This window comes from Cyprinus carpio, chromosome B2 (genome assembly GCF_018340385.1).
Source record: "Cyprinus carpio isolate SPL01 chromosome B2, ASM1834038v1, whole genome shotgun sequence".
Taxonomy (NCBI): domain Eukaryota; kingdom Metazoa; phylum Chordata; class Actinopteri; order Cypriniformes; family Cyprinidae; genus Cyprinus; species Cyprinus carpio.
The window spans coordinates 30,849,173-30,864,172 of record NC_056598.1 but is presented as its reverse complement, the minus strand read 5'-3'; the positions used below and the strand labels follow the sequence as shown (position 1 = coordinate 30,864,172).

Here is a 15,000-nt window from a genome sequence, read left to right as displayed (position 1 = left end):
GACTTGAAAAATGTGCACTCCATTCTGGAAATTGGGCAGGTATGTTTATTTATATCCTTTTATTGTGATATTTATTTTTATTGTTTTTATGGTTATTTATATTAAATTATCATTATTAGTATTATTATTATATCATTTATTTGATTGTTGATTTTCATTACTGTTATTACTGTTCTATTAGTATTAATAATAATAATATTACTAATGTTGTTTTGTCAATTTATTTATATTCTATTATTATTATTTTATTTTATTGTTATTATTGGTGATAATAATAAAAATAACAATATTATTATTTATTATTTATATTATGTTGTTAGAATTATTATTATTATTATTATTATTTTATGATTATTTATATTCTATTATTAGTCATTTTATTATGGTTATTATTATATATATATATATATATATATATACACTGTATATGTTCACTGTATATGTTGTATATATATATATATATAAAAAAAAGTGCTGTGCATTTTTTTTTTTTTTATTATTACCATAGGTTGAAAAAAAGTGCTGTGCAGTAATATCTCACAAAAAAAAAATAAAAAAACAAAAATAAAAAAATAATTATCATATAACTAATAAAATTATTATTAATATCTCATAAAAAGCATTGCATGTCAAAAAACTGATTTGATTTGACTGGGCATTTGGATTATCATTATTATGAGTTTTCCAGGAAACAAAAAAGCCGTATGAAGAGAGATTTATGAGTGATAGACAAAAGCAGTGTTTAGCCTAATATTTAGCCTTCACTCATTTGTTTCCTGCAGAAGTTGCATGTAAAGGGGTTTTGCATGTTTCAGATGTCTGCTGTCTGTCTGGTTGTAGTTCATTCAGAGACTGCATGTCTGTGACAGGATTCCTGTGTGTTTATAGGTCGGCCTGCACAGTGGGCGGAGCCTCTGGATGCACTCTGACCCCGTATCCCGCAAGAACGACAGTGTGAATGAGGCGGTGAGTGAGGAGGAGAGGAAACACTCCCTCTCTCCTCTCATGCGTTATCTCTCTCTCTCATCTCATGCGTTATCTCTCTCGCCCTCTCTCTCTCTCTCTCTCTCTCCTCTCATGTGTTATCTCTCTCTCTCTCTCTCTCTCTCTCTCTCTCTCTCACTCTCTCCTCTCATGTGTTATCTCTCTCAGGGGTGTCGGGTCCCTCTCTCTCTCTCTCTCTCTCTCTCTCTCTTCACTCTCACTCTCCTCTCCTCTCATGTCTCTCTCTCTCTCCTGCTCTCTTCTCTCTCTCCTCTCTCTCCTCTCTCACCTCTCCTCTATGTGTTTTCTCTCTCGCCGGCCTCTCTCTCCACACTCTCTCTCTCTCTCCACTCCTCTCTCTCATGTGTTATCTCTCTCTCTCTCTCTCTCTCTCTCTCTCTCTCTCCTCTCATGCGTTATCTCTCTCTCTCGCCCTCTCTCTCTCTCTCAATTCAATTCAATTCAATTGAGCTTTATTGGCATGACTTGTACAGTATTGCCAAAGCATTGGCCATTACATAGGCAGTGAACAAATAATCAATAAAATCAATCAGTAAACAAATGCATGAATACATTTATAAATCAATAAATAAAAATAACAACAAATTAAAATCAAATAAAAAATAAAAAACACACTTGTGTGTATTTGTCTCAACATTCAGACTTTAGTTTTGTCCACTGGCTGACTCTCGTAGTTTGTGGCAGGCTGTTACATACTTTGCTGCTGTTGTGATTGAGATAGAGTTTTTCTCCCAAAATATGATTTAATTTCTCTGAATTTGGTAATGCCATAAAATGTGGTTCTAGTTGTTGGAATCTGGTGAAATAGTGTGATCTAATGCTGTGATAGTGATCACAGTGAATGAGGAAGTGTTCTTCTGTCTCCAGCTCTCTCTGAGAGCACAGTGAACACAGTCTTCTCTGCTCTCTCGGCTGCCATCTCTGCCTGTGCCGTCCTCTCTCTACAGCCAGACGGTGATCACTCAGTCTGTATCTGCTTAGGGTCTTTCTCAATTTATGCTCTCTTCTCACACAGCTCAGGTATTCTGCTGGTTTATACTCTCTCTTCAGCTTTAAATAGAGTTCCATCTTCTTTTGTGATTTAGTAGCATCTTTCCAATAGGTGATGTAATTTTGTTTTTGTAATTTTATAATTTGGTTTGGGCCAGATGGTGCTGTGCTGGTCTGGCTGTAGTTTGAGCATCAGCTGTGAGAGTGCGCTCCGGTGCCGGTTCTGCTCCTGACACCGCAGGGCTTCAGCCTGGTATGAGCTCGGCTCGCTGCGCTTCAGGTGCTGGTAGAACTTCACAGCTCTTTTCTGGATACTGATCAATAAGGGGTATTGTCCTAATTCAGCTCTGCACGAGTTGTTTGGTGTTGCTCTGTTTACTTTTAGGATGTTTTTACAAATTTGTGTATGCAGAGTTTCGATTTCCTCTTTTTCCCATTTAGAGAAATCTTGGGTTTTTAGAGGTCCCCGTATCTCGCTGCCATACAGAGCAATTGGTTCAATTATTGCTTTTAGGATTTTTTAGCCAGGTTTGAATTGGAATTTCATGTCGAATAGTATTTTTAATCATGTAGAAGACTCTCAGTGCTTTTGCCTTCAGTTCATTCACAGCCAGATTAAAGTTCCCTGTTGAACTCAGTTTTAATCCCAGATATGTGTATTCCTGGGTGTGTGGAGGACTTGGTTTCCCTGCTCGAAAGATGTATTTATTTTCCCTACATCTGGATCTATTTGAAAAATCATTATTTTAGTTTTTGCGAGGTTAATTTTGAGAGCCCACGTATGACTGAATGTCTCTACGACGTCGAGGAGCTGCTGTAGTCCCTCTTTTGTTTTTGACAGAATGACTAAATCATCTGCGAAGAGGAGACATTTAACTTCTGATTCCGTCAGGGTTGGGCCGGGGGGCAGTAGAATTATTTAAGGCTTTGGCTAATTCGTTTATATATATGTTAAATAGAGTGGGGCCTCAGTGGGCAACCTTGTCTGACTCCTCGTTGTTGGGAGAAAGAATTCTGTTCGTTTATTTCCAATTTTTACAGCACATGTATTGTTTTTATACATGGTGCTGATTAAATCAAAGGTTTTCCCTCCAATCCCATTTTCCAGTAGTTTTAGGAAGAGTCCTTCGTGCCAGATCGAATCGAAAGCCTTCTCAAAGTCAATAAAGCAAGCAAAGATTTTGGATTTATTTTGGTATACATGTCTATCAATGATTGTGTGGAGGGTGTCTATGTGGTCCGACGTTCTGTGTTTGGGCAGAAATCCAATTTGACTTTTGTCCAGGATTTTGTGGGTTTTGAGAAAGTTTTGCAATCTTGTATTAATAATCGAACAGAAAATTTTCCCCAGGTTGCTATTGACACATATGCCTCTGTAATTGGTTTGGCTCATATTTGTCTCCTTGTTTAAAGATTGGTGTAATTAGGCCTTGGTTCCAGGTGTCGGGGAAATATCCTACTCTCAAAACAAAGTTGAATAATTTGATTATTGCGGTTTTGAATTGGTCATTGGTGTATTTGATCATTTCGTTCAGTATTCCATAAATGCCACATGCCTTGTTGGGTTTTTAGTGCATGTAGTCTGTCTGTCAGCTCATTAACTGTGATTGGGAAATCCAGGGGGTTCTGATTGTCTTTAATGTTTTCTTTTAGGATTTCTAATTTGGTTTTTAATTGATTTCGAGCAGGATTTGTTTCAGTTGTTTTGTACAGATTTTCAAAGTGTGTCCTCCATATGTTCCCGTTTTGAATGACCAGGTCTTCCTGTTGTGGCCTATAGAGCGTGTTCCAGTTGTTCCAGAAGTTACTGGTATTTATTGACTCCTCCATTGCTTGAAATAATTGTTCTGTGTGTTCCTTCCTTTTTTACTCGTAGAGTTTGTTTGTACAGTCGAAGGGCTTCGTGATATTGATGGCGGAGTTCTTCATTGTCAGGATCTCTGTGTTTTTTGATTTGAAAGATTTCGTACTGTTGTTTCGGATATTTTTGCACTCACTGTCAAACCACATTTCTTTGGTGTTTTTTTGGTTTCCTTTTTGAAGATTTATTTTTCAAATTGCACATGGATGCTGATTGGTGGAATATTTTGGTAATGTCACTAAGTGCCAGATTTATTCCTAATTTATTTTGTGAATATGTGTTCAATATAAATTTTTCCAATAATAATTTGATCGTTTGACTTTCTAAATGCATTTTGATAATTTTCTGTGCTGTTATTGGTCCACTTGTAGGGTGGTTGCAGCTTCAGTAAGTGAGAGGGCTGTCTGTGTGATTCATTGCTATGAGTTCGTCTTAAATATAGTGTAATGTTAGAGTGGTCTGACAGAGGTGTTTGAGGACTGACTGTGAATGCTCTGAGATGCACTGGGTCAATGTCTGTGATGAAGTAATCTACAGTACTGTTGGCCAAGAAAGAATTAAAGGTGTAACAACCGAAAAGAGTCTCCCCGTATGCGACCGTTCACTATATACAGGCCCAGTGACCGACAGAGATCTAGAAGGCGTTTCCCACTTTTGTTTGTTAATTTGTCATAATTGTTTCTTAGCTGGTATGAGGGCAGAGAGTGGCTGGTGTTTGTGATATATTTGTCTCCCTGTGTGTTGACAAAGTCTGGTTCATTTCCAGTTCTGGCATTTAGATCGCCACACATTAACACATTCCCTTTAGTCTGGAGATGGCTAATCTCGTCCTGCAGGATGGAGAAGGTTTCTTCGCTGTAATAGGGGGACTCAGCTGGGGGAAGGTATATAGCACACAAGAATATGGGACGCTCTGTGGAGACAATGTCCTTTTTGGATTTTTAACCAAATGTTAAATTTTCCGATTTGTATAGCTGTGATTGAGTCTATGAGGTGTGCTCTATACCATATCAGCATTCCCCCTGACTCTCTGCCCTGAGTCACCCCTCTTAGTTTCGTCGATGATAGAACTATTTCCCTAAATCCAATTGGACAGCCAGTGGACAAATCTCTAACATTCCATGTTTCCTGTAGTATTACAATGTCAGAATTCTCAATTTCTTTTTAAAGTCTGAATGTTGGCTCCTTGATACCAAAAACAGAGGACCTCAGTCCTTGAATATTCCAACATGTGACTTTCAGGGAATATGAGCTCATTAAATGATCACATTTTGTTATTTTCAAAACAAGACAGACATCAGTATATTGAATTGACAAATCAAGAAGAATATATTAAATATTATGATCCAAGAAAATAAGTTAAATGTATAAATTAGGTAAAGAAAAATATACAAAGATATCATATTAATATTATATATATATATATACATACACATATACATACACACACACACATACATATAGTTTTTTTTTTTTTCAAGAAGTATAAATAATATGATGTTTCTAAAATCTGATATATATATATAAAAAAAAAAAAAAAAAAAAAAAAAAAAAAAATTTGCATACATGCATACACATCCATACTTTTTTTTTCTTTTTTTTTTTTTTCAAGAATAATAATAAATAGGTTTCTAAGAGTCTCATTTAAAATAAGTAGAAATAAAACACATTTCACATACACACACACACACACACACACACCACACATACATTTTATTTTCTTTACTCAATTTTTTTTTTTCCAATCTCAAAAATTGCTTTTTTTTTTTTTTTTTTGTTGTTGTTGTTGTGTTGTTGTGAGTCACTAACCCATGAGGTGTGAGCACAGCAGAGTCAGCATGTGCTGGATGTTGGTGAGGTCTCTGCAGGGTGATGGGGCCGGCTGGCTGTGGGGCTGTGCTGGGGCTGCAGGGGGTCAGTGATCTGCTGGCTGCTTCAGCGTAGCTCCGGCTGCACGCCGGCTGCTGATGTTCCTGTGGATGAGAAGGTGAGGGGGCTTCAGGCCTGTTCATGCGGCGGTGTTTTCTGGGGGGGAACACAGAACCTGTCGTGGGCTTTCCTCCGGTCAGAGGTGAAAGTGGTGGAGGGGGGTGGTGTCCCTGCAAGTAGCTCTGTGGGGTGTCCATGAGGTCGCTGCGGTGTGCTGGAACTGCGGTTGAGTGCGATGTCCTTCAGGGTTTTGGGCAAAGATGGGGACTGCCCTTCTGTGGAGGTGGACGTGGTCATACAGGCTGCTGAGATTCAGTGTGGGGTGCTGAACCAGTGTACGTTGGGCTTTAGGGCACAGTCTCTGGATACTCTAGCATTTATATGCCTGATGGTGTCCTGGTGGAAGTCCGAACGCAATAGCAGGGTGGAGAGGATGATTTTGGAGTTGGGGAAGTTGGAGGATGCCTTCTCAGTCACATTAATGAGAGCTGTGCTACTCTCTCTCGCTGAGCTCGGAGGTCGTTAGTGCCGGTGTGGGATGATGATGTGGCTGGGGGAACCCAGCTGCTCTTCACACAAGAGCTCCAGGGCCTTCTCTGTGTTTGGGCACCATATTTTTTGGAACGTTTTTTTTTTTCTGGGAAAAAGTCTCTTTTCATCGATGAACTTGCCATTGGAGTCCATGAGGAGTATAATGTGAGGCTGTGATTGACTGTAGGAGTCTGCTGGAGAGTCTCTGAGCTCGCTGAAGAAGGAGTCTCCTCTGAGCTCTGCTGTTCTCCTCTCTGTGTCGCCTGCTTCTCCACAGCTGACCGTTGTATTATGTGGGACTCTCTGTCCTCTCTCAGCTTTCTCATGTCTTCTCTCATTACAGACAGCTGACTGCTGTACTCTTCTCCCTGTTTTTTCATTTCTTGTGTTTCTTTCTTAAGCATTTCTATTTCTTTCCTGTACTCCGCTTCTTTCTCCCTGTTGGATCAGTCTCCTTCACCACTCTATGCATGTCCTCTCTCAGCTGCACCATCTCCAGCTCCATCTCCCTGAACCTTCTCCTTCATGTCACTGATGATGCTGTGTAGAAGGGAGATCTCCTCACTGTCGTCTCTGGACTGATGGCTGGAGGTCGAGACGGCTCTTCTGCACACTTTTGTGTATTAGGGCTGATCTTGTTCAGTTGAGCTTTTCTTTAATTTGCAGAAAATCCTTTTCAAATTGTTTCAGCTTCCCCTGAATTCATTACAGTCCCCGTATTTTTTATAGTAGGTTGGCTGTTATCATGACATCTGAATCTGAATCCTCCCCTTCCTTAATCTGTAGTTTCCATCCATTACTGATGCCCTTTCTAATTACTGTGGGGTAATGATGTCTGATTGCTGAGTGCCAGGCTCCAGGGTCTTCTGTGTGGAATATGATGTTACTGACTGACCTCTCCATTCCTGTATAGGTCTGAGTACAGGGTTTCTGGACTGTCCTTCAGGAGCTGATCTTTATGTTTTTTCTTTAGGATCTCATTGGTAGCTTTGGATGGGTATGTTTAGGGACTGATTCTGTCTCATTTTTTTTTCAATTGTTGTTGTTGTTGTTTTTAGTTTGTTGTTGTTGTTGTTGTTGTTTTTTATGAATGTTTAGAGTCTACTGCAGTCAGCCCTTATATTGTAGCTTAATTAAATCACCAGGTTTTTGGGGCAAATCTTTCTCCAGAACAAAGGTGGTTGATTTGTTGATTGTAGATATTGTAGATATTTTGGTGTACTCACTCGGAGTTCCTCTTTTCCTCTCTCTCTCGTGGGTAGTTGTGGGACCTTTAAGCCTTCTGTCAGTTGGTTGTCTGCTATTCTTCATACTTCACATGTTTCTACTCAAACTCAATTTTCATTTAAAGTTAAAGAAGCACAAAATCTAAATTAATATAAGTTTATAAAAACTGATTGTCTGTCTTGTCTTAAAACACAAATTTAAAAGCAAAAAAACAATCAGGAGCTCATTTTCATGCTGCTGCTGCTGTTCGAAAGTTATTCACATGGGAGGAATCCAAATAAATCACTGCCCACAAAAAGCCGCTTATTATACTCTCTCTCTAGCCCTGTCTCTATCTAGGTGAATATCTCGCATATATCTCTTAAGCCTAATTCTCTGTAATCCTACGTTCGGTGTATTGATTTAGCTATGTCTCCCGAAAGCCCTTTTTGAAGCAATCGTCTACTGTACTCTATATATAGAGCTCATATTAGCTCTAAAGCAAAGTAGCCTAACCTGGGTCCTTTCTTCTCCCTTATCTACTACGCTTCGCAAGAAACGGGGCCTCTATCCTATAGAACTCTCGGCTCTCCAATCACGATATAATACCTATCAGTGGATATCGCTAGCACTCCTCCCCTATAGAAACATGATCCAAGTATAACGAGTTCCTACTCCTCCCTCTTATCGTATCTCCTGGAGATGAACCTCCGATCCTTTCTCCTGCTCCTGCTTCCTCCTCTCCTATCGAAAACAATGCCCCTCTCAGCCCTCCTCGCTTCTCCTATTCCACCTACCTCCTTCATTGCCGTCTCATCCTTACTGACTCCTCCCTCACTCCTCCAAATCTGGGCCTAGTTCCGCTCTAATCGGCTGCGTCCTAGATTAAGCGGCTCACGTTTCTCTCCTACTCCCTCTCTCTCTCTCTCTGCACACCTCCTGCGGGCGGCCGTATCTCTCCTGTCGGTCCCTATCTTAGCCTCTCTACTAGTCCTCATCCCCTCTACCTTCCCTATGTGCGTTTATCTATCTCTCTCCTCTCGGCCGCCTCTCTCTCCGGCCCTCTCTCTTCTCTCCTCATCATTGCGTTATCTCTCTCTCTCTCTCTCTGCCTCTGAACCTCCTCTCGCTCCTCACCTCATGCGTTATGCTTCGCTCTAGCCTCCTCTCTCTCTACTCTCTCTCTCTAAATACCCTCTCGCCGCCTGGCGTTATCTCCTCTCTCTAGCCTCCTCTCTCTCTCCCTGCTCTCTCCCCTTCTCTCTCTCTCTCTAGCCTCTCATGCGTTATCTATCTCTCGGGCTCTCCTATCTCATCTCTCTCTATATCTCTCTCTCTCTCTCTCCTCTCCTCGTTTTTCTCTAACTCTCGCTCTCTCTCTCTCTCTCTCTCTCTCTCACTCTCTCCTCTCATGTGTTATCTCTCTCGCCCTCTCTCTCTCTCTCACTCTCTCCTCTCATGCGTTATCTCTCTCTCTCTCTCTCTCTCTCTCTCTCTCTCCTCTCATGCGTTTCGCTCCTCTCTCTCGCCCTTCTCTCCTCCCTCTCTCCACGAGACTCTATCCTCTCCGCGTTCTCTTCTCTCTTTCTTCCTCCTCTATCTTCCCTCTCTCTCTATTCTCATGCGTTAACTCTCTTCTCTCTCTCTCTCTCTCTCTCTCTCTCTCTCTCTCATGTGTTATCTCTCTCTCTCTCTCGCCCTCTCTCTCTCGCCCTCTCTCTCTCTCTCCTCTCATGCGTTATCTCTCTCTCTCTCTCTCTCTCTCTCTCTCTCTCAGGTGTCGGAGATGTAATCACAGAATGGAGTCTGCTGCTGCTGGTCTGAGTGTCTCGGTGGGTTCACCCGTCGTCCTCTCAGCACGCTCCCCACCTCGTCTTTCTCCAGCGGCTTCCTGCGAGCCGGACTCATCCCAGGCTACTCACGTGCTGGCAGACCATCAGAAATCCTTCAGCAACAGGTCTCAGTCCACAATCCATCTGCCATTTAGTTTCTTAACATTTCAAGGTTAATGGTAACTGATCCACACTCGACTGGGATCTTGATTCCTCTGCCCGTGATCTCTTCAGGAACTTTAATAATGAATAATCATGAGGCTCGTAATCTGACCGAGATCCCTCGCCTTCTCATTTTCTGACGGTATTTTGAGGTGTTAAATACCCCCATTTAAATCTAAGCTATTTCTGCTGTGTTTTGTTTATTATTGTTTAATTATTATACATGCACTGGAACACATTTCACCAATTCAACTTAAACCCTTTTTTTTTTTAAGTTCCAGTAGCTGCCTTACAATTTTTACAATTAAATATAATCAAATTGCAGTTTATTCCAGTAAACTAATTTCAACTTAAGTAAATTAAACTGACCCCTAAGAAAAAAAATTAGCCTCTGAACATCTTGTATAACTTAAAAAAAAAAATGTATTGGTGTAAATTAATTTGAACTGAGTTTCAGTCCTGGAGAAGACATATATGATGGCATGATGTATTGATACATAGAATATTAGTAACCAGCATGTCATTTTTGTGTAGGATTTTTTAAAGCTATTTTATTGTAAAAAACTTGCTTTAAATGATATTACACAACTGTTTTTTTTTCCTGGGAAACCTTTGGATTTTTAATCAGATATCAAGCTAAAATAGCTCATATAATTGCTCTAATTTCTATACTCTTGTATGTAAAATATTATTCCAACCTGATTTATTATTATTGCAGTTATTTTTGCTATTGTAGCTATTTTAATATATTTTAATTTTATTTAATGTGCTATTGAAAATAGCATCTCATGCTGATATAGTACTGAATTTAATTTAATTCAACTTGAATAAATGAATAAACAGAATATTTTTATTTCTGAAATTTGTAGGAATATTTAAAATGAACTACAGAATACCAAAAGGTGATTAGATTAAATTAAATTAAATTAAATTAAATAGCAATTAAATTAAATTAAATTAACATACATATTATATAATTATTATATTTTAGTTATATATGACATAGTTTATTAAATATAAAATAAAACTAAAATTCACTGAGATTAATTAATAAAGAAATAAAAAATGAAAAAAAAAAACACAATTGGAATATTTGTGAGTGAATCCATTAGTAATTACTAATAATTCAGAAAAATATTTTGTCACGTTGCAAAATTCAACCATTTAAGTAGAAATAACATACACAGTAAGGACCAGTAAACAGTGGGATTTTATCCCATATTACACTGGCACTCATTTTCATATATCTCAACAAACCTATTTAAAATCTTAATATGGAACTCAAGTGCTGTGAAAGCCAGGGTCTAGCTCTCCCTGTCAGAAGTCTTCATTGTGTAAAGCCTCTCGTTCGAGAGAAGACAGCTCTTGTCCAGTGTGTGTCTGAAAGCTGACTAAAGATCAATGTTGATGTGTGTTTTGTCATCCGCGGCTGGTACACCAGATAGTAACCACGAGAGCATGTACGGATGCTACGCGAGGAAAACCTGGAAGCGTCACGTATCCGCCCGGCCCTGACTCCAGACGAGCAGAACTGGTGGTACGAGACGGACGCGGCTCATTGTTGTGTGACTCCTGCGGATGTGTTTGCTGGGATTGAGTCGGTGTCACCATACTTCTGAACTTCACTCTTGCAAGATTGGAGTTATCTCTATTCCCTGGCTCAAACTTTCTATTTTCATTTTCGATTACTGTTTGCTGTGAGATATCGCTAATCAACTCAGTCCATGATTTATTCATCCCGCTTTCAGTGATCTGCAACCCTGCATGAGATAAAGTGGCTCATCTTACTTTCGTTAAAATAAGCTCCCGTCCGCTGCAGGTCGTTTACGTTACAGGGCAGGAGGGGCAAGTCTGGAAGCAACAGAACCATATTACGACCAAAGTACACATCACGAAGCTGACCCAACAAAGAACACTCGCCGAGATCTACCATGACAAGACAATGGTGGTAACACACACAACGCAAACACCACACCACCACACACACACAAACTCACTGCACACAGCACCGACTACACACACCACAGCACACCACACACACACACCACACCACGGGTCACATATGATTAACAGTCGTGAGCGCACACACACACCACCACGACGGTCACATGATTTTACCACACACGCGCACACCCACAACACACCACATGAACACGGTCACATGGATTACACACCGCGGCAAACACACGCACACGCGGTGTCACATGAATCAACAACGCAGCACGCAAGCACGCACCGCACACATCACACACGCACAACAACACCACACATACGGCAAGCACGCACACACACGTGCGCATGCACACACGACACACACACAACTAGTCCAACACACATCCACGCGTCAACAGCTTAACACACACACAACACAGCACACCACACGGTCCACGTGATTAACCAGCACACGCGAACCACAAACACACACACACATCCGGTCACAGTGATTAACACCACACTGCGCACAACAAAGTACACACACGGTCACATTGATTAACATACGCACGCACACACACACACACACACACACACACGGTCACATGATTAACACGCACGACACACACACACACACACACACAAGACACGGTCCGCATGATTAACACACAACGCGCAGTCCACACGGCTGACGCCTTGTCACAATTATCAACACGCACCACGCCCAACCGCACGCACACGCACACACAACACGCACACACAAACACGATAACGCTCACGCACGACGCCACCACTCTTAACTGGCGCTATTGAACACACAAACACCACACACACAAAAACACACGCAAGAACGCTTCTACGGCTGAACGAGGCTAAACACACACACACAACACAGTCACACACGGTGCACATGATTACACCATCACAACACACACAAGCACACACAACACCGGTTCACCATGATTAACACATCACGCGCACACACACACAAACACCACTTGGTTTACATGAGTAACCACACACGCGCACCCACACACGCACGACGGTGCAATGATCAAAACACGCACAGCCAACGCACATCACACAAACACACACCAACACACGACGTCACATGATTAACACACACGCGCACACACACGCACGCGGTCACATGATCAACACGCACGCACACACACACGCACACACACACACATACGCACGCACGCACACACACGCGCATGCACACCACACGTCACTGCTGGTCACATGGATCAACACACGCAGTCGCAACACACACACGCACACACACACACACCCACAGGTCACATGATGAACACCGCAACACAACAGCACCTACACACACACACGGTCACATGATGAACCACGCAACACACACACACACACCACACACGGGTCACATGTATGAACAACAGCACACGACACAAACATCACACACACACACACGGTCACATGATTTAACAAAACGCATCACACGGTCACATGTGAATGGAACACGCACCCGCATACGCAAAGCACACACCACAACACACAGCACGACGGTCACACTGATTAACACACACACACACAGCGTCACATGATTAAACACTGCCACACCATCCAAACACAACGGTCACATGATGAACACCGCACAAACACACACACCACACACACGGGTCCAGTACGAAACACACTACCACACTCTCATCACACACACACACACACACACACACACACACACACACGGTCACATGATCTAATATATATATATTTGTGTGTGTTTCTATTTATAAATTTAAATATTTATGCATATATATATATATACACACACACACACACAAAAAAAAATATAGAATTTTTACTTATGAAAATATTTGTTTGTTTATTTAAATAAATGTAATAATAAACAAACCTTCTTTCTGTTTTAGATATGACGTTATTTCTGTCTCTCTCAGGTCGCTCAGTTGCTGTACGGTTTTCTAGTTCAGAAGAATAACAGCTGGTTTCGGTCGCTGCTGCCTCCTGAAGTCTCTAAGAAAGGAGTCAACAGCATCCTGAGTGAGATCTGTGTTCATACTCCGTTCTCACACATATAAATGATATGATATGATGTTATGTAAAAATAAAGCTTCATAACCCAAAAAAGAGAAAAAATCAAAAAAGATCCACAAAAAGTATACCAGCTCAGAGTCACAGGAACAGACTCACATATCTATTCATTTAGACAAAATGTAAAAAGAGCCATAAAAAGTAGTCCAGCTCAGAGTCACCCGAGGAACAGACGCAGATCGAAGTGTTTCTTCGTTCACTACATCTCAACTAGACCTGACTGAGTCCCCTTCCTCCTGCAGGTCCTGGTCCTCCTCAGTTCTACATCGGTCTCGGTCCTCGCGTCCACGGCCCCGCTCACAGCGTCACGCGCTTCGTTCAGTACATCCTACAGTCCATGTCCTGGCCAATCTGACGGGGGAACCAGGGGGTTTTTTTTTTTTTTTTTCCAAAAACCAACCTCCCGGAGAGCCAGTGCCAGAACCCCTTACAGAAACCTGATAACCACGAGAACAAAGATGTGAGCAGACCTCCATCTCTCTGACAAACTGAAGACACTTACAGAAACCTGATAACCACATGATTGAGTCAAAACAGTTCTTAGACACACTCTTGATGTGAGGACAGTGTTTTTGCAGCTGGCCCCTGGGTTTGTTTCAAATGAGAGTCATTAGGTTTTTCACGACCCCACAGGGTCAATAATTAAGGCAGTATCCTACATAGACCAAACAATCCCACAATGCATTGTGACCAGCCTATTTAATATTTTAATTTAAGGTGGTGGATTGATTTTTATTTATTTTATTTCATTTTATAATTAATAGATTTTCGGTTTCAATTATTTTTAAATTAATTATTTATTTGTATTTATTTTTAAATTCATTATTTATGGTTTTATATGCATATATACAGCTAAAGTTGGATGTACATATAATGAGGTAGACAAATGAAAAATGATAAAAACTTTTTTTTTTTATATTTTAAGAATATATTTTATTATATAAATTTTTGGTTTTCTATGCATATTTATTTATTTATTTTTTATTTTTTTTATTTTTTTACTTTATTTTTAAAATAATTGTTTTTTTTATGATGTTGTACATGTCAGGTTAAAATTGTGGTGTGTGTGTATATATATATATAATAGATATTATATATAATAATATATACATATATAATAATATATTAAGTGGTGGGGACAAACTTGAAAAAAGGTAATTTTTAAAAATCAGTTTTTTCAAAATGAATTATTGTCATTTTTAAAAATTATTGTTTGTTTTTATACTAACTATAATTCTCTTTATTTGCATATATGTATACAGGTAAAGTTAGAAACATGTAGAATAAGGTGGTGGACAAATTAAACATGAGAAAGTCATTTTTAAAAATACTGTTATTTCGCCTGTTTCCCAGAATGCTCTGCTCTCATGCTCTGTGTCTGTGTTTCCCAGAATGCCCTGCTCTCATGCACTGTGTCTGTGTTTCCCAGAATGCCCTGCTCTCATGCACTGTGTCTGTGTTTCCCAG

General features: G+C 40.3%; 1 protein-coding gene across 1 annotated transcript in view; it reads left to right on the top strand.

Moving 5' to 3' along the window:
- LOC109105611 (nicastrin-like) overlaps positions 1-13,888 on the top strand; it is a 21,192-nt gene extending 7,304 nt beyond the window's left edge. The window contains exons 9-17 of the mRNA XM_042719195.1: positions 1-39; positions 889-966; positions 5,796-5,920; positions 6,032-6,257; positions 6,504-6,602; positions 6,718-6,860; positions 9,300-9,479; positions 13,364-13,482; positions 13,776-13,888. The exon at positions 1-39 is cut by the window's left edge and continues 66 nt beyond it. Coding sequence (XP_042575129.1) covers positions 1-39; positions 889-966; positions 5,796-5,920; positions 6,032-6,257; positions 6,504-6,602; positions 6,718-6,860; positions 9,300-9,479; positions 13,364-13,482; positions 13,776-13,888 — 1,122 coding nt within the window. The remainder of the gene's footprint in view (positions 40-888; positions 967-5,795; positions 5,921-6,031; positions 6,258-6,503; positions 6,603-6,717; positions 6,861-9,299; positions 9,480-13,363; positions 13,483-13,775) is intronic.
- Positions 13,889-15,000: the final 1,112 nt, after the last annotated feature.